The sequence below is a fragment of the Corvus cornix genome, chromosome 8 (genome assembly GCF_000738735.6).
Source record: "Corvus cornix cornix isolate S_Up_H32 chromosome 8, ASM73873v5, whole genome shotgun sequence".
Taxonomy (NCBI): Eukaryota; Metazoa; Chordata; class Aves; order Passeriformes; family Corvidae; genus Corvus; species Corvus cornix.
Genome location: NC_046338.1, coordinates 21,212,795 through 21,240,468, shown reverse-complemented (window position 1 = coordinate 21,240,468; position 27,674 = coordinate 21,212,795). Strand labels below are relative to the sequence as shown.

At 37.9% G+C, this 27,674-nt stretch overlaps 1 protein-coding gene across 3 annotated transcripts in view; it reads left to right on the top strand.

Annotated features, from left to right (window-relative positions):
- The window catches only part of VAV3 (vav guanine nucleotide exchange factor 3), a 151,602-nt gene that overhangs the window by 25,767 nt on the left and 98,161 nt on the right, over positions 1-27,674 (top strand). For all 3 annotated transcript variants that reach the window (XM_039555928.1, XM_039555929.1, XM_039555927.1), the window contains exons 2-3: positions 2,758-2,874; positions 27,421-27,479. In XM_039555928.1, the coding sequence (XP_039411862.1) occupies positions 2,758-2,874; positions 27,421-27,479 (176 nt within the window). The remainder of the gene's footprint in view (positions 1-2,757; positions 2,875-27,420; positions 27,480-27,674) is intronic.

Below are 27,674 nucleotides of genomic sequence, written 5' to 3'. Positions count from 1 at the left end.
GTTCGACTGTAATGTCAGGATACCTACTCTGCTGAAGGCACTGCCTGGCACACACTCAGTGATGATGTGGTCCCATCTCAATTGCAGGTGGATTTGACAAATGCTTACCATGTGGTTTCTAGAGCCTACAAGACATGTCATGTGTTATATGGTTATTTTATATTAGATTATAATTAGGTCAAACCTGTTTGACATAATGATACATGTTAAATTAATGAATTGGTATTAAAAAAAAAGGGGAGGCAGGGGAAGACAGGGGGATTAGATTCTTCTTTGGTCTGTTAGAATATTCTGAAGAATTTAATTTACTACTTAGAGTGCAGGTGCTTCAACATTTCCTTTAAAACACGTGGGCTTGTAATTTCTTGTAATATGCTTTCTAATCTGCTCAGATATATTTCATAGTAATGATAATTTAAACAAAATGCTGATGCCAGAAAACTGCCTCCAAATTTAAAGAAATTTGAAGTAACCAATAAATCTTGTTGGAAAAATGCTGCCATCTTTATCTTTGTTTGTAGGAGACGTCTGTTAAGAATAGTTGGAGAGATTTTGCAGAAGGGAGAGGACATCTTGTTTGTGAATAACTGCTGATCCATTAAATGGTTCTTTTAGCTATATTAGGAAGCTAAATGCAACTTGCTAAAATGCTCTTTAGCAAATCTAGGTCAGATTTTAGGCTCATGACAGCTCCTGTCTCTTCCTTAACTTCTTGCTCTCTTTAGAGGTAAACAATTTGATGCAGCTGTAAGCTTTCTTTGCACTGTCAGACTTCAGCACTAATATAAACTCAAAACTTAGGTTTCATAAAGGAAGCTGAATTTTCCAGTGAGAATCACAGCCGTCAGTGGTTTTGAGAATTTTGATGTAAGAAAATAGATGGGTATTCAAGTTGAATCAGTATTGTGCACTGGACAAACCTAGTGGCCATTGATAGCTTTTAAGAAAAATAATAAAAAACCTGGTGAAAAATATAGCAGAAAACAATAGCTTTGTATGTGCCATCTTGTTAGAGCTTCTTTTAAAGACCAGCTCATTTTCTGATTCTTTCTGCCAACGTGATGGAGGAAGAAGCACATATGTAGAACATCCATTGGCCTTCTAACCTTGCAATTTTGACTTCAAACTTACAATCTTTGCAAAACTAGATAAGCTTGCCACATTGACCAAGCAAGCTAGACTAATTCTTAAAATCCCACTGGGCATAAAAGCAGTCTGGCATAAATGCAGTGTTGTCCTTGAGCAGCTCAGTGCGTGGCTGAGGGATGAGTGCCCCATGTGAGCTGGGAGGCACGTGCTGAAGAGGCTCTTTGGAAGGGGGGAAAAGGGTGAAGGCTGCAGGTCCACCTGGTACAGCTGGGAATCCTTACTATTGATGAGGCTGTGATCAGTCACAGGTGCTTTCCTGGGAGCTTTGGGTTGTGCAGGGATGGCTTTTGTGATGCTTTTTGATGAGTTTGTTGGCTGTCCTGATGTCCACAACCATCTACTGGAGCTGTCTGCTCTTGTAGTAGCTCTCGTTGAATCAGTGCTTTCATATGTGTGCCCTTGCTGTAAATCTGGTCTATCAGGTGCTCTGCTTTTTCTGTGCCTCACTGGTTAGTGCTATGTAAGACATGAAGTAGGGCTGTCTGTTGAATTGATATGGCTGTGACACCCAATATCAAAAATACTGCTTTGATCAAAACAGGAAGTTGTAACATGTAGCAATTCTATAATCCATCCTAATACGAGTGATCCTCATGAATCCACGAAAACATAGAGAACTCTGTTGTAATATTAAGTTGCTGTGTCAGTACTTTTAAACATGCATATTCAAAGCATGGTGCAGGGTCCTTTGAAATACTGCTGCTTATAAATATTGTATTTTCTTTTGAACTGTGGCTCAAAAGACTACAATAGCATCTTTATGAAGCTGATGCCATCGCAAGGTGCTAGTACCTAACAGTGCTAATCATCATCAAGAATGCATATTGCCCTTTTTAGCTACCCCTCTGAAGTTACCACTGCTCTTGATAGTTACTGCCTTTTGGCCTGATAAGGTCTGGCAAACAAAATAATCCACAGGAAAATGCATTAAAAGCCTTTTAAGGAGATAATTGTGGCAGAGGCTTTATTCTTTTTCAGACTCAGATGATCACTGATGCATGTGGATAACTTAAAAGGAAATAGCCTTTGATTTAGTACAGAAATCAAGGTGGTCTGAGGATCTTAAATCTCTGCTAGGTAAATTTAAATGACTTCACTGCAAGCTTCGTCTGCTCCTGTACACCAGATGGAGAATATGTATTCTTAAAGTCTTTAGTGTGTGAAAACAGTGCACGTGCATTCATTAAACATTCAAACTAGAATCTAGCAGATGAAACGCTTGATTTATGTATGGATAATAACTTCCACATATTAATAATACCATTTTATTAAGGTAACTTATCTGTTTTGTTCTGTGCTACCTGTAGGGAGCTGAAAAGTAAGTGTGTATTTAGACTATTACGTATCTAGTAACATACTGTCATGTCTGTTTATGTAAAAAGAGAGACAATAGTTTCTGTTCACAAAGTGTCTATTCAGAATTTGGTTAATGCTTTTGAGTCTGAAGAGAGCTTTTATGGCTGAATTAGGACCAGTGGAGGATCACAGCATCGTGGAAGTGCTGATTTACAAATGTATTGGTGAATTATATGGTGTTTGTGACCAAGTGAGCACATATATTGCTAATTTACTCACTTGACACTTAGCATTTCTGTTTTCTTCCCCTAGTTTCTCTGCTTGAAGAATATAAGGACTTTTCTTTCGGCATGTTGTGAAATATTTGGAATGAAGAAAAGTGAACTTTTTGAAGCATTTGATTTGTTTGATGTGAGAGATTTTGGAAAGGTAAGTATCCTCTTGATTATATCTCAAGTAATACCTGTGTTCTGCTGCTTGAGTATAGAAGACTTTTCTGGTAGCTGTGGTATAGAAGTTGTGACTAATGGATGAGCGTTCATTTTGAAAAGGTAGTGGGGAAGAATTAAGAGAGCAGAAAAATTAGGTTTGTATTGGAGGGGCTAATAAAGGGCAGAGAAAAATACTTGGCAGGAAAATTCTAAGGATGTGAAAAGCCAAGATAAATGGTTTGAAAGATGCTGAGTTAAAGGTAAATGAAATGGAAGAAGATAAACTCTGGGGGAGTGCTGTCAGGTGAAATCACTTTGGCGTAAGTCGTGTAGGTTTGGAAACCCTGGGCCTGTACATTGTGAGACCACGTGGCACAGAGCATGTTTCTTCATTCTCAGGTGCTTGAAATTCAGCCAGATAATTTGCCCTTGTAAAATTTGTTTTTGACAGTTAGTTGTTTTTTTCCTAACCTGCTGTAAAGCTCAGACACAGCTATAATTGGTTAATTTGACTATCTAATTTGCACAGTATATTTACAGTATATTTTGTAAGTCTGTGACTACTTATTTTACATATAAAGCTTTTTCCAGTCTGTTGTTCAGCCTCCTACGTATGTTTGATCTGTCATTGCCAACCTGTGTTTAGTTCAACTTCAGTTTCTGCTTTTGAGTCATAGTATCATTACCCTAATTTCACAGGAAAATGTCTAAAAATTACCTAAGTAGCACTAAAAATAGTTATTTATTCAAATTTAGTATATCTTAAGCATTATTGGCTTTTTTAGAGATCATAATTTTACTATCTGATTTTTATGCACTGCTCTTTTTATAAGTAGGTGTAGTGGTAAAGATGATGTAAGAGTGCAAGAATGAATCTGGGCTGCAGTACGATTGTTTGAAATGGCTCAGTGATTATCATTAACCAAAATGTCTAATTATTTTTCTCAATCTTTTGTCTGGTTTTAAGTCTTTTGAGCATTAAATTAGATAACCTGGTAATCACACTTGTTCTTCAGTTTTGCTGAACATCTTGTCCTCATAAATCATATTTAAGACAAAGGTTTTGTTAAAATGTGGTCCTTTTATACATATTTGGTTCATTAAAAACGAGATTTGTTTTTGTCTTGATTGTGCAAGTAGTGGAGGAATTTAAAATTGTTGGGTTTTATTTCTTTGTGTGCACTAGCAATGTCTTATTTAAGGTATTTAAGTCAGATATCTCAGTGCTTGATTCAAATCTCTGATTACTTTGCCTAATGCATAGAAATTTTTTCGTATTGTGTGCTCTAATTACTTGCAGAAAGTTTCTTATTTTCTGCCACGTAAACATGTCCTGTTTTTAACACAGTCTAGTTTTGAAGAAAGATTTTGTAGTGCAAATTATTATTCCCACATAATTGAATACCCAGTAAACAAGTTCTGAATTAATGGTGAATTTAACCCAAAAATGTGTTTTTGGTACTCTTGATATGTAATTTTAACAGAATTTATTTTGGAATATTATTTTATGTAAATAGAATAACTGGTTAAAAGAAATACTGTATTCCATCCACAATACTTAGTATTTAATTTCTCTTTCCAAAGTCAATTTGGATGTGGAGATGTGGATTTTTTTACGGTTTGCTGCCACAATATAGCACAAATAGACTAATTATCCCTGGCACTGATTTTTCAGTTTTAGTGCATACAAGTAATGACTTCTCTAGTCTAGGTCACCTTTCTTGGAAAGCTGTGAGGTGAAAATGCAGTGACAAATTTGAGAGGTGCTGCTGTGCGTGGGAGCAGCTGCTCGTGCTGAGGTGGAGGTGCTGAATTGAACAAGGCTGTGCAGTCCTTGCAATAACTGTGTTGGGCAGCTTTTAGGTGCTTGATGGCTCTGCTGTTCAGCTGTTTCCATTGGGTGCTTGTGTGGAAACTTGCCATGCATGAGTGGAGCTTGGAACAGACTGTATTCAGAAGGGCTGGGCTATGTTTTATAGACTGTGCAAATGAGCACGTAGTGAGCTTCAGAAAGGGGCTGTGAACTTCAGGCCATCTATGGAGGTGGAGGGAAAAATGGCAACTGTATTAAAATTAATAAAATTGCAAGTAAAGAAAAGGTATGCTAGGTTACTTGTGTGCCTTTAAGTGTGTAGTTTGTACAGTTAGCAGAAAATATCTCAAAGTGGCATGAGATTTCAATTGCCTATCTGATAATGTACTTACTACTTTGGAAATTGATTGTTAGTAACAGTGGTGAGAATAGGAAAATGTATCTTCAAGTTGTTCTTTGCTTTTCAACTTTCCCCTTCATTATATTTTCCTGTGAATAACAACTGCAATACAGCTATGCATCTCCAGCTTCGTTGAACAGAAGTTGTATGTATTCAAAAGGCTAAAAAAATAGTGCTACAGATTTTTCCTGCTACTGCAACCAAGTCATCCTGCCATTTCTAAAGGAATTCTTTGAACTGCTCTCTCTAAATGTGTACAAAATATGAATGATCTTAAAATGATCACAGGTGCAAACAAAGAGGAGTATGATTTAAAAGCACTGTTTCCCAAACCGTTGCTCAAATAGGTGATGTGATGAGTGTGTTCATTACCTACAACCTTTTACGCACTTGAATGTACTGGAAGCTGTCTTCAGATGTCAGAAGCTGGCGAGTCTTTATTAGTGGTGAGATGTAAATAAAGTGTTGCTGAGGTGGCTCCATAAAACTTATCTGTTACTTTTAAATGTTTCAGTTTAAGTTATAAGAAATTACTACTGAATTTGTCACTTTATTTATATTTAAACATGCTAGTGGAGGGAATAGGAGAAATGTGTCAGCTGTAAATGAACAATATGCCTTCAAGGAAGTAAGGTTGAAGGGGAAAAATAAGGTGAGAGACCTGGTGAGGGCAACTGCATTTTTTTTAAATATTCTGATATTTTTCAACTCTTTAAAGAAAATGGCAGACAAACCCAGAGCATTGTGGAAGTAGCAGCTGTATCCTGCCAATATAGTCATAAGACTTTTAAGAGCCTCGTGAAATACTGGTTAAAAAATGTTTGTTGTAATGGTGAAACTTGCACTAAATAATTAGGGGTAAATGAGCTGTTTCCAGATGCTTTGACAGAACGTATGAAAATTTGACTTGAACTTTGTGCTCCACTTTGCAGAGACTTTGATCTCTCAGTGATTAGAGAAAAAGAAGGGTGTATGTGGAGTGGATGGGAATCAGAGGTGAAGCTGAAATAACAACATGTAAATAGCTAAAGAATAGGTTAAAAAATAGAAACAGGTAATCTCATGAGTTTGTTTAATGTGTACATTCTGTATGAATATTGATATTAGCTGTTATAAGATAAGTCTTCTTCTGTTCCAAATAAAACAGCACAGAGTTTCTTATTTTTAGACTGACTGTGGTTGAAAAAATGAGGGGTTACATTACACAGGAATAGGAAGGTTCTTTATATCTTGCTTTTTAAAACTGTATATAGCTTGATTTTCTTGGAGTTCTACGGTATGCACCCATTCCCACTCATTCACCTTTCTATCAGTAAATTTCATTGTTGCTGAATTAAGTTCCTGACAGAGCATGAAATGCTCTCCCACGCACTGGAGGTGCCAGACAATGTTTTCATTATGAATTCCATGCTGGAGAGTCATTTTTCACTACCGCAGGGTTGTCAGGTTCTTCCTTTCTACCTGTGTGCCAGAATAAGCAAATACTGTTGGTACTTGTTCTTTCAGCTCTGAGCCCTGTGCACTCCAACAGCAGAGTTTGCTGCTTGGTGTGCCACAACAAATTGTTGCTATCCCTATTCTCTGAAGGAAGCTTGTAGCTAATGTGTTGCAGAAATGGGAATCTGAGGATGAGTTCTGGTGTCTGTTGATGTCAATAGATGCTCCGCGGCCTCAGAGAGCTGTGTTTGGGGTCCTGTGAGGGCAAAATGGTGTCCAGATAGCGTCAGAAAAGCACTATGTGTGCTCTGCTTTTAAATTTTCTAAAGAACATGTAACTGAGCATGGAGTGTTTTTGTGATATATAACTGATCTAATAGGAACATAGCAATAGACGCCCCCCCCCCGCCCCCCGTAGGGATCCTGCATTAGATGTCTCGAAATAATGTACAATATTCAATTGTGATTTTAAAAAGACAAGGAGATCAAATATCAAGTACCACCAATGAAGTAAGTACCTAATTGTTTAAAAGCATATAACATAATGTCTGGTGTAGCTTACTCTCTGGTGACACTTAAAAGGCTGGTTTATGTAAAAGCAAGCAACTGATGTGAAAATACTGAGTTGCTTATACTTGGGTCACATAGTTTGTGGTCATTGTAGTCACTGCCTTACTACAAAGGAAATTTGGGTAATGATGCAGGAGAAAGTCATGTTGACGTTGAAAATCCTGGTGTGTTAGTATTCCCTCAGGTTTAATGGATTCCAGGAAGATTGGACAGATGTGCATGAGATACACACACCAAAATCAACACAACAAGAAGTAACAGTTATGAAAAATTATATACCCTTCTAGGAAAAGAGAGGAGGAAAAGTGTCTAAAAAATCTTCAATAAAACTGAAACAGTTGAGATTATCTGCAGTTGTTTCATGTTTTATTAGCTGAATTTAATCACTGGGATAATAGAGCAAAATATGATCACTTTGCACTCATAAAGTCATATCAAAACTACAGAGCATGGGGGAACATGCCAAAACATTATAGTGTATTTCTGTAAAGATATTAAAATGAAGAAAGATTGAACTGATAAAAACAAGCCTATCATTAAAAGTGGAGCTCCGTATCTTCATTGTCTAAGCTCTTTTAGTTGTAAAATAAACTTAAAAAAAGAGCTTAAATGTTTGGTCAAGAATCTAGCTGTACAATTGTTTTCGGGAGTAGCATTTCAGTAGGATGGACTGGTTTGGGATGAATGACACTTGAACTTCCCCTCTTGTGTATGTGGAAGAGTGAAGAAACAGAAGATATGGACAGGTTTCAGCTTTCTTCTCCATGGAGATGCTTTGGACAAAATGAGTAAGAAAATACTAGCCTGTTGCAAAACTGCTGAAATGCTTGGCATGTGGGGACCTTGTTTGTTCGTTATCACTGCTGTTTGTATAGAATTACATAAAAGTCAAACACAGTAGCCTCCCTAAAAGCATCCCTTAAATAGTAAAAAAATTCACCTCAGCTCCAAAGAACATAAATCACAGTTTTGGGCAAAGCATTGAGGTGGGTGAAGAAGTGGGGTGAGTAGTGGTATAGCTTATGAACCACCTTTTTGGGAAGTCTCTGAAAACTTGCAGGAATGGTTTGCCATGATGTGACCAGGGAAACCATTACCAATGCTAGACAAATTTAGTGTCCTTAATTGTAACACTGTGTTGCAGTGGTCATTGCCAAGTAGTCTACAAATTTCTGGGAATATAACTTCAGTAAACCTAAAACCATTAGCAAGAGCTTATAGCCTTCTGCATGAGCATATGGCCTGAATATTTCAGGATTATGGTCTTGAATGTTTTAGTGAGAGAATACTAGTGAGAGTATGCCTCACTGGTCTTTCAAAATGGATTTTTATGAATTTCTTTCAGGTCTGTTATAACTTTTCAAGTTGTAAAGTTTGCTTCCAGTTGGTGAAAAGGGTAACAATAATGTTTGGGTTTGACCACGTAACAAAGTGTTGAACACGCCACAAATATTTGATCATTAATGAAAAATGATTATCCAAGGGAGTGCTTGGGATATTTTTGTTCTTCTATAATGTGGTTCTGTTCAGTTTTTCTGCAAATGTTATCAGTTAGAAAGCCAAGGTTAACAAGAAACTGTTAATATGAGAAAATAAAGCTGAGTTTCTGTACTTGTTTCTTTGTTCTTAAGATGATCTTGTCCAAATGTTATCTGTATCTGATTGACCTATCTTGGGGACACTGAAATCATAACATTGATTTCTGGTAGTGTGCATTTCCTTTTGAGGTGAAAGAAGTTTTTGAGGAAGAGGGGAGTTGAAGCATGAGTAGTTTTAACTAGGTTTAGGACTTAGTCTTCTCACACATTTGTTTATACAAATGCTTTTAAACCTTATTAATTCCCTGCAGTGCTTGTAATACAAGCATTTCAGTAACCAAAAGGTGGGGAAACTGACGTCTAAACCCAGACTTCCTGAATTTGCAAATATTGGTCTAAATAATAATAATATAAACTACAAATAAAACCAAAAAGTAATAAATGAGTGACTTGCAGAAGTAGTTCATATCCACTTTGAAGAGGTTTGTGTATTTTTTTCTGTGACAGTGAAATTGTTCACCGCCAGAGAATTGTAGGAAACATTTTTTTGTCTGTCTTGAAATAAGAAGGTCATGTTCAAGATACAGTAGGATGCTTATTCAAAAGTAGTAGTAAAGTGGGCACCCAATTTAAATGTGAAATTATTTTCTGCAGGACCTAAATAAAAGGCGTTCAGTTTCTTATTGGTTTATCCTTGAAGGGTCTTGATTACATCAAGCTTAGCTTAATTACTATGGTGTACTGGTAAACTGTTCTTTCCTAATGTTCTGTGTGGTTCCTCTGTGCCTGGCTTTTTGTCTGAGCAAGAGGCTGACCCAAACAGCACTATGAATTACCTAGAATACGGTTTTGCACTCTTACCTGCTTTTCTTGTTGTTTCCTGCAGTTCACTTTGAACCTTAGCTGACTGTATCTTGATAAAAATCAAAGATAAGGCGGCAAAGAAGCGAAAACAAATGAAAATGGTATTAAGAACCGAACAACTTGAAATATTTCAGTCCCCATGTCGCTTGCCAAATGTCTTTTGTTGTGTCCATTAATGATGACAACAGCAGTTCAATTGGCTTGATATATTGTTATGCATAGTTATAAAAGAATAAATTTTATTACTTTCATTGCTCCATTCTAGTAGGAAAAAGTTAGAGAATTACTAAGTACACTTGCTAAGTTTGGTTTTTGCTTCCTTTTTTTTTCCCCTGGGAATGATGTGAAGTCCTGAAAGACGCCTCCTAACCCTCCCCTCTCCCCTCGACCTTTCCCCCCATCTCTTCTATATAATGGGTTTAAAACGTGATTGAAGGGTGTCTGTGCTAAACCTCCACCAGAGTGATTGCGCTACTCTTGAACTCTACTTCAGAGGCACAAATTGCCAGCTAGGGAGATGTGGTTTCAACCATCACCTAGGCAGTGTTTCGATTTCCTCTGAGGAGTGAGGCTTGTGTGAGCTTTCTCCAAGAGGAGCTGCTAATGATGTGCTGGGCCACACCTGGGAGCTGTTCCTATGCTGGGGGAAAGCCAGGCAGGCCATGATTTTTCTTCTCAGTTTGTAGAGATCCCCCTCTTCCTGCAGGCAAGGGGAAGACTGCCTTCAGCTCTGTATGGCTGGGAGTTCTATGGAAAGCAGGAGTGTACGTGAGTGAAAAGTTCAGTAGTTGCTGCTTGTTTCTTTGTAAGTATCAAAAGCTCAGGGTTTGTTTAACCTGAAGAATGCTGTGGTAGTTAGATTTATTGTAGATTAATTCACTGCTTTTTCTGTCCAATTTCAGTAGAAAGCAAAAGCTGCAGTGAATGGTTTGCAGCAGGAAACACTCTTTGAGTATTTAAGAAAAAGGAAATAGTATGAATTAATGAGAAATGTCTGCAAACTGTGTTAGAGGTGGTGACAAGGATAGAGAAGGGTTTGCTAATCAAGAATTATGTTTTCTGGTTCTTAATTCTGACACAACCGTGTTATGAGTAAGTGTCAGCTGCACATGCCTTTGGAAAGCATGCATACTTGAATAGATGGGTAATGGAAAAATATGTCAGAAGAGTGTATTCCAATGTATTTATCTACAAATCTGAAAAGCTTGTGTTTTATTCGATTAGATCACAAAGATTATGTTGCTCGAAAAATTAATGCATCTTTCTGTGCAAATACTGAGCATATTTGGGGACATGGCTTTTTCTTCTCATCAAAACATGTTATAGCAGAAATGTGGGATTTTAGGTTTTCAGTCTTAAATGTTAACTTTGCATGGAATTAGATTTATTTGGAAAAGTTCTATTGAACAGGTTGTTTGTATTTTCATGGCTTTCTTAATGAGATTTTGAAGGGGAAACATTTCTAGTTGAACACTGAGGATTTAATTTTCAAACCAGCCATTCAATAACTAAATCATTCAGTGTAAGGGTTTATGATGAATGTATTAGCTGATAAACTTGGCAATGTGTTTAGAAACAGTTGTAAATAATGAAACCGCTAAGTAGAAAGTATTACAGAAGAAATGAAAGTATTGGCAAATAAAATTATTAGCCAAAGTGAAATTAAATGGCAGACTTCAGCTACTGCTAACCTCTACAAGCAAATAAGACCTGAAGTTTCACCCAGTTAGAGTTTAAAACTGTGAATAGGCCAGCATGGGTCTCTATACGAGCCTGTGAAGAGCCTTAGGGAATAGTTGTACTGTATGATGCAGTAATGCAGCACGATGCTGAAAGGGCTGGCAAAAGGATATTGTTTTCTGGAGTGTACTATTCTGAGCATATTTTCATACATGAATTTTAACCTTAACATGATAAATTGCCAAATTAGAGCTACATACAGGTTCGAGTAGGTTGCATTTAGGTCTTCAACTGGATCCCATTTTGTTCTATGAACATGTAAGGAGCACTTCACAGAATTACTTCAGAAAAACCAACAGAGGGCTAGTTCACGTAAGTATAATTCATTCCTCAAGTCAACTTTAAGTTGCTGGAAGGTTTAAGGTGTTTCTAAAGCAGAACTAATTTGAGCAAAAATCCATCAGTGACATTGTGGAAGCACATGATGTGTTTCTTGCAGTGGCTAATTGATACTAGCTGCGTAATCCAGTGTACTATGTAACCCGTTTTTTAACCAAAATATGTAGATTACTTGAGGGAGGGTTTACTGCTTGTGCCATTGAAGGAGAGTAGAGCAAAAAATTGAATGTAGGTCACGGGTGGGTTGAGGAGTTTTACAGTAATTCCCATTCAGCCTTCACTGTTGCCCAAAACTCACAGCACAGTTTAAAGAGATGCTGTTGATTGCATAGTGACTCAGTAGGGCATAATGTAGCTTTTTCCTCCCCCAGTGCTAGATCAAAATAGAATGATCTTCCTGAGTGGTATGAGGCATAGCCCCAGCTGTGTGCCCTCTGACTGCTGTACCTGAATATACCTTGGCAATTGTGTCTGGGCTCGAGGAGATAACTAGGAGGTGACAGCAGCTTTGGAGAATAAAACATGGCATGAGGAAAGGACACAATGCTAAGCTTGTGGCAGCCCTGTCCAAACAGTTGACTTAACTTGTCTAAATATTATCACTATCAATGTCCTGATAAGAGGTTGTAGTTGCCTTGCAGTGGAATGATCCTATGCGATGTATTCATGCCTTTAAAAGCAGCGGAACTAGAAGTAAGACCTAATTTTTTAATATCTTTTTTTTACCTTCAGATTTTCTTTCAAATGCTTTCTCACTTAGATAATAAATAATAAATTAATAACTCTTTGAAACAAGTGGCTAGCCAAGAATAGCTGTGCACATTTTTAAGATTATTTACTTGGCTGTTGCAATTTCTTATGATTTTATCATATCTTTTGGTCACCACCAGTTTGTTTGAAAAGTACTATATATATATATATACACACACACATAAACATGGCAGCTTCTTGTAGCACTTATTTGCTCTACTAAATACTGTTGAGTGATACAGTTCTGGGCTTATTTTGAGACTGAGTTTTAGTGTTTTGATTTGGGGAGGACCTCCCTTAGAGTTTTTCATCTAACCGAAAGGAAAGCTGAGACCAGCTGAATGCCTTAAGTAGTGGCTGGACACAGTCTGTGATCTGTGAGAAACAATCTGGGTGTTGGTAAACAAGCTTCATTAGGAATATTGAAGTTCAATTAACTCAGTGAAGTTAATGAAAGTTCTTAAACCACCTGATTAGAAATGTCATACCATTTCCAAAGTGGTGAGGTCTACATTTTTGTATATGCTAACTTGGAGGCTGGATATAAGATGGTTTTTCTCAGTTGCATATTTTGTGGCCAAAAAATGTTTGTTAAAGGCATGATCATGCCTTATTAGAAAACAAACAGGTTTTTCCTGGCTAAATTAGTACAAAGTTTCTTTAAATTAGGATAAATATTTTTATTTATATTAATATTACTAACACATTTTAGCATGTTTTGTCATGGAAAAAGTGGATTCTAGACCAGACATCTGATACAAAATTCTCAATACTCTCTCTTTCTATGGATATTTCCTTATAAAATGAAGCAAATTGGAGTATGAATTCATCTATTTTTCAGACCATAGGAAGTAGAGTAGTTTTCCTATATCTAGCAAGCATCTAGCCAAAATTTAGTGAAAGAACTTGAATACTAGGAACTTAAGCATAACATATATTTTGATTTTTAAACTTTTACAAACTAATACACGTTTACATTTTGTTTTTTTTTGGATGAAGATTTGCCACCCACAACTGGGTGGCATGAATTTGGAATCTGGAGGAGTCACAACCAAACTGATTTTAAATCTTGCCTTTGTGTATATTATTAATTAGATTAACCATGCTGATGCTGGATAGAGTTAAATGGGAGTGCATGAGAATATTTCTGTTCAAATTGTGGGGCTTTTAGGTAATTCCTTACGTCTGGTTGTCCTGTGGAAGTGACTAATCCACCTGTGTCTTGAACAGTCTGCTAAATACTAGGAAAATGTGCCACTTCCAGACTTCAGGTTAACAAAGCAATAACCACAGCAAGTAGCAGAGTGCTCTGACCACAGGCTCTGGCCAGCAGAACTGCTGCTTTCCTTCCCCCATGCTTGCCTCTTGATGCTGCCCTGTGTTCACCCTTGCCTTACACACAAAGAATGTAATCTATCTGATCATTCCTACTTAGCCTTTCATCACTTAATGTTTAAACTAATTTTCTGTGGTTAGTTACTATTTACTCTTCATCACTGCCTTGTCTCCTTTGCTGCCTGTGTTCTTTGCCTTTCTCACCACTCTGCCCTGCAGTCTGGTGTACATCCCCATCCCTACAGTGCTTCTTGGGCCTTTTCCATTTATGCATTTCAGGTTTGTTTCTGGAGTTTTGTTTTGTCTTTTGGTTTTTGCTAGAAGACTGGTCCTACTATTCCTGTGCTTATTTAAATCATCTTCAGATTTTTCTGTGTGGCAGATAAGTACTCCCTAGCATCAGAGGAGAACTGTGGCTCTATTGAAATTCCTTCAGTTCTCTAGAATCTGAATATGAGGGTCTCTTCCTTAATTTTTCTCCTCTGAAGAAAAAATACTCAATCTAGTTTCAATTGCTTCCTCTTGCATCTTATTCAGAGCATAGTTTTGTATGTTTAATAGTACAATGAGAACAGTCTTTGATGTTGTCTTGTACCACCAAAACTCAGAAAAGGAAAAAAGAAGTCTTAGCACTGATATTCTGGTAAAGTTTTATTTCCTTTGTCTAAGCAGGAAAAAAACCCCCCACTACTCTAGAGATGAAGTTGTGAGAAGGAACTTAGAATTTTGACACAAATTGTTCAATAAAATTATTTTAGGATCTACAAGGTATATGATACTGTCATTTATTTGGAAACTGTCAAAAGGAGGTTTTAACTAAGCTGTATATTTTATTTAGAATAATATTTTCTTGACGAAAGTTGATATTAAGCAGTAGTCAGTTTGTAATGCAATAGACAAGTGTTTAGGCAAGATTATTCATGAAACTGTCTATACTTCATGTATTTCTCTGTAATGTATATTGATCAATATATGCATATATGAACTGCTGTGATGTCTCAAGAAATCTGGACCTGTACCAGATTTATTTTTCCTGAATTTCTCAGAGTTCATTTATCAAATTCCAAGATGAAGTTAACTGATTCCTCATTTAAAACTGACCTAAAGAACATTGAATCTGAGAGGAGGGTTTAGCTTTCTATTTCTTATCAAATCAGTACTCATAAATGACTAAAAACTACTCGGGGTGTTTGAATCGAGAACAAGGCTTGTGTCATAGAAAAAAACAAGGCAGTAAAAAATACTTGAGCAATAGCACTTTTTAGAAGCCTGGACTGTGAACTCCAGAAGCTGATCAAGATCTTTGCAGAGAAAATGCTACATAGAAAACAGCAAGAGTCTTGTGCCAATGCACAGCTCTGGGCTGACCTGAAAAATACCATGCAAGGCAGGGAAGTGCAGTGTGCTCTGTCATGTGTTTGTGCTTTTATAGGGCATTTCTGCTTATGTGTGTTTGCAGAAGCAGAGACTCAGAGTAGTGCTGGCAGTCTGAGCTGTCTGAGGCATAAAAAGGTCTAAAAGGTTCTTCATCGCCTACTGCTGATGTAGATGGAGTATGTGCAAGTAAACCAACAGGCAGTGTTGTCAGGATGTTTCTGGTTATGACTAAATGAAAAGATGTGTCTCATTTAGGAGAGTGAGTATGAGTTAGTGAGCATAGACTTTTTTCCTCCTTAGATACATTTTTCTGGAGTCATGAAAGATGCCTTATTGCATTACTCTATTGAGAATGAAAACCTGAAAAGCTGAGTTATTTTCCAAGTGATTGCCCAGGAATGGAAAATGAAGGTGAATACAGGTGCTGGTTTCATAAGCATTTGAAAGTATTTTTTTTGCCAAGTAAAAATAATGTAGGCTCATGTACAAATTGAGCTGTTTTCTATGCTAATTAATGAGATGATTTGGAAAAAAAATAATCCTCTAATACAATGAAAAATATGAAGCCAGTCATCTAAATTTACTAACATTAACTCTTGTTCTGCTCTTTGTGTGCATGTTGGAAACAGTTTGCTCAGGCAGTGAAATGGGTCCCTTTGGTAGGTATGGTACCAGAGTAACGACTGCTTCGTTGCTTGTTTGCAAGTATAGAACTCCAGCTATGAAGGGGAATTCAGTTATAAATTTGTTTGATAGTGTAAGGTAAAATGTTAAAAGCAAAGTCAGCATTCTCAAGCATGTGTTGTGACTTTGTACCACTGTTTCAAAGCTGTTTGGCTGGTAAGAAAGAATCCATCTGACAGGGTGCCTCAGACCTTATGATGGCTTTGAATTGATCCATGTTAGTTCACTGGCAGACTAAAGTCTTAAGGAAAAAATGTTCCCTTTCTGTGAAGCTTCATAGACACAGGATCCCTGAACTAGAAAGGCAGAGAATCCTGTCAGAAGCCATTTTCCTTGCCCGCTCTGTTGGATCTTAATGAGTTGTAGTAGTTGTTCTGAAGATGGAGACCATGTGGTGCATGTTCTGAGTGTCACAGACAGTGGGAAATGTAAGTACATTAGTAATCAAAAATCCACTGAAGTGTAAGTAATCAAAAATCCACCAAAAACTTAAACTTGTACTGCAGTAGCCTGGCCTGTTTGTTATATATGCAACACTTAATTTTGACCAACAACTAGACCTTAATATAAATTTATATTATAATTTGTTGTATGCAGGTCTTAAGGGCTTTTCTCCATAGGCTAAAGTGCAAAAGTATTGGATAAGAGTGGTTTTAATGCCTGTATTATCCTTGAACAGCAGTGATTAAAAGTTTCCAAAAGCTGTACCTAAATCTAGACTGTGCCATGTCCTGATCTTATCCACATACCTCATAAAATCTCTGCTGTGTGCTCTGCATGCTGGAGGTACCTCAGCTACAGCAACAAGCTAACAGCGTTAATGCAGCTAATGAAGTTTATATGTTGATATTTTTGTTCATTTTTGTGGAAAATATGGATAATCTCCTTTTTTTTTTTCCTAAAACAAATTACCATGGAGGGAACCGTTACTTTCTTTGTTCTCATTTCATGTTTCATTTGCTTTACAGGTTTGATTTCAGTTTTCTTACCTTATTTTCTACTTTTTGAGGGGATGTTTTTGTAATCTCAAACCCCTTCAGAAGCGGTCTACATTAATTCTTTTGAATGAGATTTTTCTCCTTCCTCAAGTGTCTCATTCTCCTTCCTTCAACTTTCTCACATCTTTCTCCTGTTGACATCTCTCGTATTTCCCAAAACTTCTGTCTCAGCAAATCCTCTGACTTTGCTCTTGTCTGAAGATGACATTTCATGCATCTGCCTCAGTTAAGCTGGTTTTGATGCTGTTTCATTGCTACTATTTTTGGTATGAGTGCAGCAAGGGAATTTCTGTGCTGTTGGAAATACCTGTAAGCAGTAAAATTAGTGTCTGCCAAGTAAAAAGGGAGGAGCACAATTTTAAGGAACATTACAGGTAGTGTGGGATAAAATAGTGTGTAGTGCTGAATAGCTTTTAAAAAATTTCAGCATTGAGGCTGTTTCACTCAATTTAGTGTTCATCAGCTTGTATATATTTTGATCTTGGTTTTGGATTTGAAGTTTGATGTAAAAAAATGAAGAAGGTAGAGGTGTAACTCAGATTGCTGCTGGATATGAATTGCAACTTTCAGTTTGAAATCTCCCCCTGTGACATCTGACCTATAAAATTTTAACACTCTAGCACAAATATTGCCTTTCATTGAGACCATAATATCTATGACAAAGTGCTAGGAGAATATTGGTATCAGATAAACTTTATCTTTCATGTTGTGTGTTTGATAAAACCACTTACGCTGCCATGGTTAATTGCAATATATTTTTTCCCAATTTTATCTCCCCAAAATGACTTCGTGCATTGACTACAAAAGATGTGGGAGCCTGTTTTTCACAAAGCATGGCCTTTTCATGTGTGTTTTCTAGGTGCATCTGCTTGCCTGCAGTTGCTCTTGCATTTGCTCACAGTAGGCTGCTGCTGAGATTGACTGGAGCAGGACTAAATGCTTGGGGTATTGGGTTTGGTTTGAACTCACTGTATTGCACTGAAATGCACAACTAAATTCATGTCAAGAGTGTCATTCAACTCATATGTACTACCGGTGTTTTTATCATAAACAGTGAGGACTGAAGTTGGCCTTCAATGAAGTTTTGTGATTTGTTACCAATTTGGGATGTATTTAGTCCTGTGCCCTTTCACAAATGTTTTTAAGCACAATTCCACAACAAATATTTGGAAATGCCTATAAACCCTGTAGAGTAAAAGTGAGGTACAGTCCTGTGTGCTCTAAGAGGCGATATTAATGTCAGAAATTACTGCCTCTACCATGGCAGAGCTGGGAAATATGCAGTGGACTGCACCTGCCCTTCAGAATAACATTTTAAGAAATCTGTCCCTTCCCTCTCTCTCTCTGCGTATCAGTTCTCAAATGTAGTTTGTGACATGACCAGAGACTTGGGTTAGAACAGTGAGTGAAGAGCATAAAAGAGAGGACAAAAATTTCTGAAGTCAGTAGAGATGGTGAAATTCCAAGAGACATCTTAATAGTAAATACAACTATATGGTTAGTGATAAGTATTTCTGGTTTACTCTTATCACAGTATCTACATCTAAAATACATAGTATGATCCCCATCAGAGACTTTAAGAACTCTTAATGTTCTTTTCAACCTCCAGACAAGTGAAAGCTACAGAACAACATTTAAAAAAACATTTTAAATAAAGAGAGGAATCAATCCACTTTCTCTTTAGTTCTGCAATTCTGCAGTGGCATTTTGGAAGTGTAGCACGTAGATAATACAACCTGCAAGCTGCTGCATGTTCAAGGTAGTAAGACCATAATTAAGCAGTAGAAAATAAAAATAGCAAGTTAGTTTGTCTCATTCATTTTGTAATTCAATATAAGGATCCCGCTCAAGGAGAACTGGGTACAAACATGATGGGAATGTATTTTTCTTCACATTTTCTTTCACTACTGTAAGTGTAGTTAGATTTTTTTTTTTTTTTTTTAATCTGAATGAACAGATGATTAGGGAGAAAACCAAACCACTGCTCTCTTACCAAGTTTCTATAATAGAAGCTGATAATGCCACTTCTGTTGCAGAATGTCTTCTCAAGTTTAGATTTTTTTTTAATCCTGTGTCAAAGCTGATGATTTTTAAAATGAGTGGAAGACAGTGAAATGTCAGAGTTATGCCATCCTTTTTACTGTGTATCTTTTTGTAGTGTTCGAGGCAAGTGCTTTTCTGTTGGACTGATCTAATCCCTTGTCTCTTCTGGTAGAGTAGAGAGATCTCCTACGAGTGCGAGGCCTGAAAGATTGCTGTGGGCTTTTGTGAGCCACTGTGAGTGAGTTGGAGGGCAATTGCAGCAAAGAGAGCAGCTCACTTCCCTTTGCACTGTAGGAGGGAAATTTCTTTTTCTTGCAGAGAGTAAGGGGATATATAGGGTGTATTTATCCATAAAAAAGATTCCTATTTTCATTGATTGTGTATTGGAGTAAATTCATTTCATGGTTCAGGAGTGATTTGGTGCCACTAAGCAAAGCCACACACTAGTTAAATTTGTATAGTCAATGGTTAAAGTAAACTCAGAAAAGGGAGAAGTGTGGTAGTGACTGGTTCACCCAAGACAGGAAGAAAAACTCTTCCTCTGCTTTTACCAGAAGAGAGGAAGAAAACTCCATTGCACAGCCTCCTCTGAGTGTTTTTCTTGCTAGGATCAAAATTGACAAAAATCTGTTTAAATATTAAAGTGAAATAACACAGTGGGAGTGAGGAAACCACACGTCACTTAAACTGCAGGATGCATACCTAAAACAGTATTGGAGGTGCAATCAATAATGAATATGAAAGCACTAATTTCCTTCTAAAATATTTGTATGCCAATTTTAGACATCCAAGGTCAAGAACACCCAAAATATATCTACACAGTGTACAAACTGGTGGTTGCAGTTTAGAGAATTTTCTTGTTCTTTTCGAAACGTAAAAATAGTCTTTTGAAGTCTGTGAAAGGGCAGGAGCAAAAGAAATGTAACTTTGGAAAACACAGAGCATTGATTTATGTTCATTCCTATTTAAAAAACCCCACACGTTCAGTCTGAACACCTTTGGTAATCTCTCTGGTCATTAGGGATTTTAAAAGGAATGCTTACTTTTAGGTAAAAGAAAAAGATTGTATTAAAATACCCTGTTTAAAATGCAGGAAAAAGCTATTTCTTTCATGATTGATTACTGTTATGACCCCTATAAAATATGGTAAAAAAAAATGGTATCATCAATAAGAGTGTTCCAAAAGCAGTGAAAACAAGCACTTGATCAAAGCTGAATGCAGCTCGAAGATGCTGTTTCTAAGTATAGGTTATTCTTGTAATCTTTATTCTGAAGGGGACTGGAATGACTTAATAGCAGATAGGTTTTGCAGTACTGTCCTAGGAATATCCTTTTGTATTCTTTTGCCCTCCATGCAAAACCGGAAATGTAGTAAATGCACCAGAAAAGGCAAACTTCTATTCCACACTTAGAAGAACTGTATGCTCTGAGGCAGCCTGCACTCGTGCTATTAGTTGCAGTGTTCGTAACACAGCAATGCTTGAAGTAAGGTTGCCATTCTTTAAGCAAGATCTTAAAAAGAAAGAAAAAAACCCAACTGAAAAAACAGCCCCGAACTTAACACCCCAGAAGGCATGGTGAGGGTTGGAAGGCATTCAAAGAATCAAAACCACGAGCTGCAGACAGGAAGCAGCTGCTAGAACTCCTTCCCTCCATGCTTGTGTTAGGGTGTCTTTCGGCCTTGAGGACAAAATGAACCAAGAAATGAGCAGGACTGTGCTGCTTGTGCAGTTGGAACTTTCTCATTTCCTTGTAAGAACAGAGCCATCTAGGGAACCATTCATGCTTTTGGACTAGCAACTGTAGCCTTGTCAGAGATGTAAAATTTGAAAAATGGCGTTTTAAGCACATTTTTTAAAGTGTACATACATTTGTATCCATTGTTGGATATTGATTAGTCAAGACTTGCTCATTGTAGTCCTAATAACATGGTATTGAGTTTTACAGATTCCCAGAGAGCGTTTGGTTTTGTTTCTCCTTCTTTAATGTTTAGGATTCATGTGTGCAGTTCTGTCAGCCAGTCCCACTGTTCTAGTTCCAGAGTTTGCATTGTCAGAGTTATCACTTCTGATAAAAGGAGTAAAATGTTGCAAATGTTCAGTCTGCAAAAAGAGGAGGAGATATTTGGTTAGTGAGGCATCCAACGTGCTGTAGATACTTCACATTTGTAATGTAAACATATGACGTTGAGTGTTGCTTGGTGTAAGTTAGAGATATGAAAAGAAAACAACAGAACTCTTCTTTTGGGTATTTCTAACTTAATGTCAGGTGTTCCATTTTTATTACAAGGGGTAAATATTCTTGGCCTCAACCTGTCCTTTTGGACATCAGGTCATCTGTCCTCATATCTTTCTGAGTGGCTTGGAAAAACTATGTTCTACAAGCTCTGCCTGCCTTCCTGGTACCTAGCTGCCCATCTCACCTCTCCTTCTTACAAGGCTTTGGAGAAAAAGTTGCATCTTCTGTAGCTGTTGATTCCCCAGGGCTTTTGAAGTCCCCGTGGTTTGCATCTCTGTATTTAGCTTATCTGTGAACAGAGCGGCAACACCCAGGAGTTTTTTTGTCTTGGCTATTTTTTTTGTCTTTTGATTTATTTATTTATTTATTTACTCTGGAGAAACTTTCCTGCCACTTCATTGTGGAGACACTAGAGAAAATGCACATGAGATGAGACTTTCCTAGGGCAGTGCATGTAGGGTATGAAGGTCTGCATGCCCAGAGCCAGCCAGGCTTCCCCCTGCAGCACAACAGCCCCTCTGAGCTCTTCTCTCGCAGATGGAGCTGAGGCTCAGTGCTCAGAGGAAATGTGCATGACTGCCAAAAGCAGCTTTTATAGCAGTCATACCCTTGCTGCCTCTGCATGAAAGCATTTGGCACCTGGTTTCAAACCTTTTTTTCACAGTTTCTGGCAGGCTTCTGTCAGTCACAAAGACTTGGCTTGGGGCTGTGAATTTCTCTGCCATGGTTCCCTGGGACAGTCAGTCTGTTTTCCTTACTGCCACTATGCCAGTGCTAAGCCTTGATGGGAAAGAGGGATGAAGTAGTCTTCAGATGTGTTTCCTTAGGATGGAGTTCAGTGGAAATGGAAAAGTGGACATGGACAACAAGAGAGCCAGAATCAGGATGGCTGAAGGTGATGTGAGTGAGAAAACAGGCAGCATCCCGCAGCCGATGATTACTCCAGTGGAAAGTAAATTTGTAGTTTTCCTTTGGATTGCACCTGTCAGTGCTCTACACCTAAAGTCTGGATTTCATTATCTGAATGAGGTGAAAATCGGGATACAGTTATATGTGAAGCTGTGTGTAATGAAACGCAGACAATTGCATTTCTACCTGCTGGAGGTCTGTCCCGTTCCTAAGGAGGTGTTGGTGCAGGTGCCAAGGCTGTAAATTTTCATTCATATCTTTGTGTCTGTATGGCTTTGACACTTCAGGGCATGCCACAACAGTATTTTAATAGAGGCATATTTGCATAGCTGACATTTGAAACTTGGTTTTTGTTTTTAAGAGCCTGTTACAGGTGCCAGTATGTGAAATAAAGGTTTACTTTTAGGTCATGTTTTTTCTTCTCTCTCTCTGTTTCCCCTCCTGCCCTTCCCTTCTTTCCTTTAATTTTAACGAGTTTTCATTTATTTTGCCTTTTTGAAAAGTCTTCATCCTTTCTCCTTCCCTAGAGGCTTGTGGTTTGATTAAAACTAACCTGAACCAACACAGACTACTAGCATGGTACTTGAATAAGGCAGATGGAGAGAAAATGTTCAATTTAACTTACGAACACTCTTTACTTGGACTTATATGCTCATTGGATCAGCAGGCATGTGATCACCCTGGAGTTGTCTGGCTACATGTCTTTTCTTTTTTTCTTTCTTTTTTCTTTTTCATTTTTTAACCAAGTAAAATGGAAATATAGCAGTTCCTAGAGTTCTTTTGGTTCAAAGGTTAGTGATGGATTAGTGTACAGTATTAATACATATTAATCAATGTATGTTTCAACCGCCCCCCCATCCCTTTCTGTGCCAAATGAAGTATTGATCTAAGGTTGTCCAGAGCCTGGTAAACTCTACAGTAGCAAATGATAAACCTTCTTTCTTAATAAAAGTCATTTGAGAATATATTTATGTATAGCAATTTAATTTTATCTCTGGGTGACAGAGACATAAAATGATGTTTCTCTTTCGCCTGCTCCTCATCAGTCTGATGTATGAGTAAAAACAGCTTCATGAAATTCACTCAGCTTGTGGGCATGACTAGCGGTTCTGGCTTTAAAGTGTCCTGGATATGTGGCACTTAAAATTGGCCTCATAAGAGCCTCACCCCATGATGCAGAGAATGTATGACTTTGTGTTCTCTAGGAACATTGGATTTCTGTATGCATTGGCTTTTTGTTTTTCATGATCTGCCCAGAGCTGACTTTTACCATGTCTTAGGAAAACACATCCTGATTTAAGTGCCTGCATGGAAGCAACTGCTTTGATGATCCAACCACAAATGAGTCTTTCTAGGTTTTATTGGCATAAGCTAAGAAACTGTTGCCATCAACACTTGTTGATCACTTAGTATTTTCAGTTTAGGTAAACATCAGAAATACAAATATGGGCGTAGTCCTTACAGCAGCTGTCAGTAGCACGGAATTGCTTGTTTGGGGAGACAGTGAGTTGCAAAATGATTTACTTCTGTTTCTTTTAAAAGTGGAAAAGCACTTTTAAAATGTACTTAATCTGTTCTTTAACTGCATGATTTGCAAGTTCTTTTTAAAGAAACAAGATTAAAAAGAGACCACCAAAATACTTTAGAAAGGGACATTTTAAACTCAGACACACTGCTGCTATGGAAAGAAGTAAAACAGTCCCTCTTGTGTACTGCTGCTGTAAGCAGGCACGGGAATATCTGATGTGATTAACTGAAGAGTATGGCTGCAGGAAATTACAAAATAATGTTTTGGCAAGCCATATTAAAGTTCTTACATAAACTGGAGAGTCCGACATACAACTGTAAGTCAAGTGAAGCCACAATAAATACCAAGCCAAAAAAATGCTGTTAGAGTTATTAATGAAGTAAAGAGTTAATGTACAGTGTGAGACTATTGTTCTTGCCAACAGTGCCTGAAACATGAATGAGGAGCAGAGCCACTAACCAGGGTGTAGGCTGAGGTGTGCTTCTTCTTCCAGGGCTGTAGATTTGAATTTTGTGTCATATTTTGCATAAACTGGCTATGTATTGAAAAACAAACTTGGATATTCACGTCTTCTTGAAGAGAGTGTGACTTTGATGTGACTTCTAAAGACCTGCTTAACCTCTGATGGTGTTAGGCAGTGCAAAGGAGCTGTGCTGGGGTGGGCGCAGTGAGGCTTCCTTTTATGCCTGGAAGCCTCTTGCTAATATCTCCCAGTGTCAGGTTCCCTGCAGGAGAGTCATGGAGTTATTGAGTTTTTCAGTGTGAAAGAATGTAGTTGTTGTGGGATGTTTTGGAGTATAAATATTTCTTTTTTTTGTGTGTCATAGCTGGCCAGAATGTCAATTAGGAATCTTTATTCAGTACCTGTTTTTTGCTGACTGTTCTAGTAGTAGTGTGTGTGTGCAAAGCTCTGCAGCCCTTGGTACATTTGTTGGGTGCAGAGCAGCACCAGGCATGGAATCCTTGTTGTTCTGCACTTTGGACAAGCAAGGAGTGCTATTTTTGCACTTAAACTAAGATCCAGTTAAGCCTCATTCAAACAGGGACATTTGTCAGAATCCTTGCTTTGGAAGAGAACTGGGCAGTCATTTAGGGTTAAACACATAAAAGGGTTTAAAGCTCTGCTGAAAGGAAGAGAGCAAAGCAAAAAAAAAAGGCACATGAAAAGTGCAAAATTGAATGTTAGGGACTTTAATGTGTATGGTACATTGTAATTTTTGGAGTTCAGACTTGCACTGTATTAGAGGCCCCCTCACATCAACTGTAAAGGACTTCAAACTTGTTCTGTTCTGAAAAACTCCTGAGTCTTTCTTTGTCAGTTATTGAAAATTGGACATTTTGCTGCGTTTGATTTTGTTTTGATGAACGACTATTGAAATTCTATTTCAGGAAACTCAGCCCATAACTACATAACTGCAATTATCCCCATGAACTTTGAAATTTGGAAACTCTTAGTTGTTCCTTCAGTGTCTCAGAACCAAAGAACTGAAATTTCATGTGGAAGGAGAATCTTGTTTTGCCCCACATTTTGTTGGAGCAAATACATTTGCATGTATATGATTTGAAAAAGTGTGTTGACCAGAAGTGGTAATTTCACGTACACTTACTGGTGTAAGTATTCCTGATATTTTCTTGGAATTCTTTAGGGAAGCCACAACTGCAAGAAAAATACTCCTTGGTAGACATGGTTCTGTTTCTTGACAGCGCTGTTTTAAGCTGTGGTTTAATAGCAGTGGTTCAGTGGGTAAGCATTATCTTTTATTCTGTGGAAGTTGTATCTGTGTTTTAATCTTAACTAGAGACTGGAGTGCTTAATGGTCTCTGTTCTAAGAGCAGGGAAGATTCTTGTAGTCTTCTGTTGTCTCTAGTCGTACAGTTCCTTTCTCTGTCCTTTTCTCTGTGTGCATTTTCTTGTAAATGCTTCTCTGGCTTCCTCAGTGTGTGTGGTGTCATCGTGTGTCTCCGTGCCTGCCCCCTCCAAGTTTTCACATCAGTTCCTGAAAAGGTTTTTCTATTCCTCTTATTTGTAAATCTTGCTTTTGTTTGTGTTCACAATGATAGCTCTAAAATATAATTTAGCAGTACACTTTGGGAATAACATTTGCTAGTTACCTACCTAAAATTCACAATTTTATTTGTACAGCCTTTTTTTTTTTTTTTTTTTTTTTTTTTTGTTATCTTGAAGCAACTGTAATTAGCTGTGAAGAGTAAGCCATGTGTCTACTGGGTTTGATTATGCTAGATAAGTGAGAATCCCTCTAAGGAAAAGGGTCTGTGTGGGTGGAATAGTTTGCAAAAGATTTTTGTGTGCTGGGAAATACCGTGTTGAAACAAGTAAGGGATATTCAGTTCACCAGACTTGCCCCTCTTTGTTTCGAGAACCCTTAAACCTCCTGTAATGTTGCCAATCAGTGCCACCCATGTGTCAGGACAGATCATTTTGCCATTGAATCCCACAGCATCTTGTCTTGTGTGGCTCAGCGGTCCTTGCAGTTCTGCACTGGCATTTTTGCAGGTGTGCAGAGGCAGGTTCTGGTCTGCTACGGAAACCAGAACTCCCCTGAAAAAGTAAGACTTGTTAAAGGAGTCTTTTTCCCTTTTGACCTTTTGATTAATGTGAAATAGTTTTTAATCATTTTGTCATCTATTCAATCAACTTTTATCCACAATTTCTAAAGCTTACTCTAGACCATACTGCATTTCTTCTGTTCATAGGGGAAGTATGTGCCCCACCTTTGATTATGTTAATGGCATATTTATTAGTTTTTATTATTCTTTGTCTTTGCTGTAAGGCAAAACGAAAAGTTTTGTGGCATTAATTTTCACAGCAGCTTAAATGAACTCCAGATATTCCTTTCACAGAATTAATCTAATGTTAATTCTTGATTTTGCTCATCTGCCTATGAAATATGATTCACTGTGGAGGCTTTGTAACTTCAGTTTAAGCTCTGTAGTTTGTAAGATTTCTCTGTGGTTTTTACTTTGTCATTCTCCTGTGTAAACATGTAATTTTCCTTCCTTTGAGAGATGCACTTTTAACTCTCTTTCATGGTCAGGGTAGTCTTGTAATTAGAACTTCAAAAATAAAAAACCCAAATGGTAGAGATTATTCCCAAATGCCTGTGAAATGCAGAAAAGTAGAATTGTTGTACTGAATTTTGATACTGCTGATAAAAGCCTTATTTGGAGATTTCTCTTCAGCTTAATTTGGATTTTGATTTGAAAAGATACAGGCTGAAACTTCTGAGGAGTTCAGGGGAAACCTGGTCATTGGAAGTGTGGAAATTCAGGCAGGGTATAATTTTGGGTCATTTTCTCTCTCTAGCAAATAAGACTTGCATATCTGAGTATACGAGTAAGTATTTATGACGGAGAGGACATGCTAGGCAGAATCAAAGCAGGTCTTGTATTAATTCAATTGCCAATAAAACAACTCCATGTATGTGACCATGTATGTGTTCTACCCTTACTGATGCTCTCCCTCGCTATCTGTGTAACCTCCGCGGTTACAGGAATATTCTCTTAGAATGAGATCTTCCAGACTGCTGCCGTATTCCAAAAATGAAGAAGGGTTCAGGGCTCCGTTGTGCAGCTTCGGTTGTGGGGCCGATGAGAACTGGCTCAGCTTTGGCCCCCGAGGTTGCTGAGCTTCGGCCCCCGGATCGCTCCCAGCCAGTTCCCCCCGGGGCTTCTGCTGCCTTGGCCTTTGGCTCCCTCTGCTGCCCACCGTGCGGCAAAGCTCAAAACCGTTCTTCCTGCAGCTACAATAAGAAACCCAACTGTTCCGAGCAGTCTGTAGGATCAAATTTGATTACAAGTGCATCCAGGTCCAATTGCAAATTGTGTTTGGCACAGCCAGATTTTCTCTGTTTATATAATTTGATCTGAAGTGGTGCTGCTGATAATGAAACAATCGAGAACAAAATGTTTTATTGCTTCTGTTCTACACCTTATCATAGTTTCTATTTCCTTTTTCTGCAGGTGATAGAAACACTTTCAAAGCTTTCCCGTACTCCTATTGCATTAGGCACAGGAATAAGGTATGTTACTGCTATAGGGAATGGTGGGAGTAGGGCCTCTTGGTGTGATGCTCCTTGGAAAAGTTGTTACAGGCAGGATAGGTGGTGTCCCCCACTAAGAACTTCTCTAGCTGTAAGCCACTTTGCCAGGTGAGCAGCTAACCAAGGCTCTGGACCTCTGAGGAGTTACAAAAGCTGTCTGCTACCTCTGGTGTA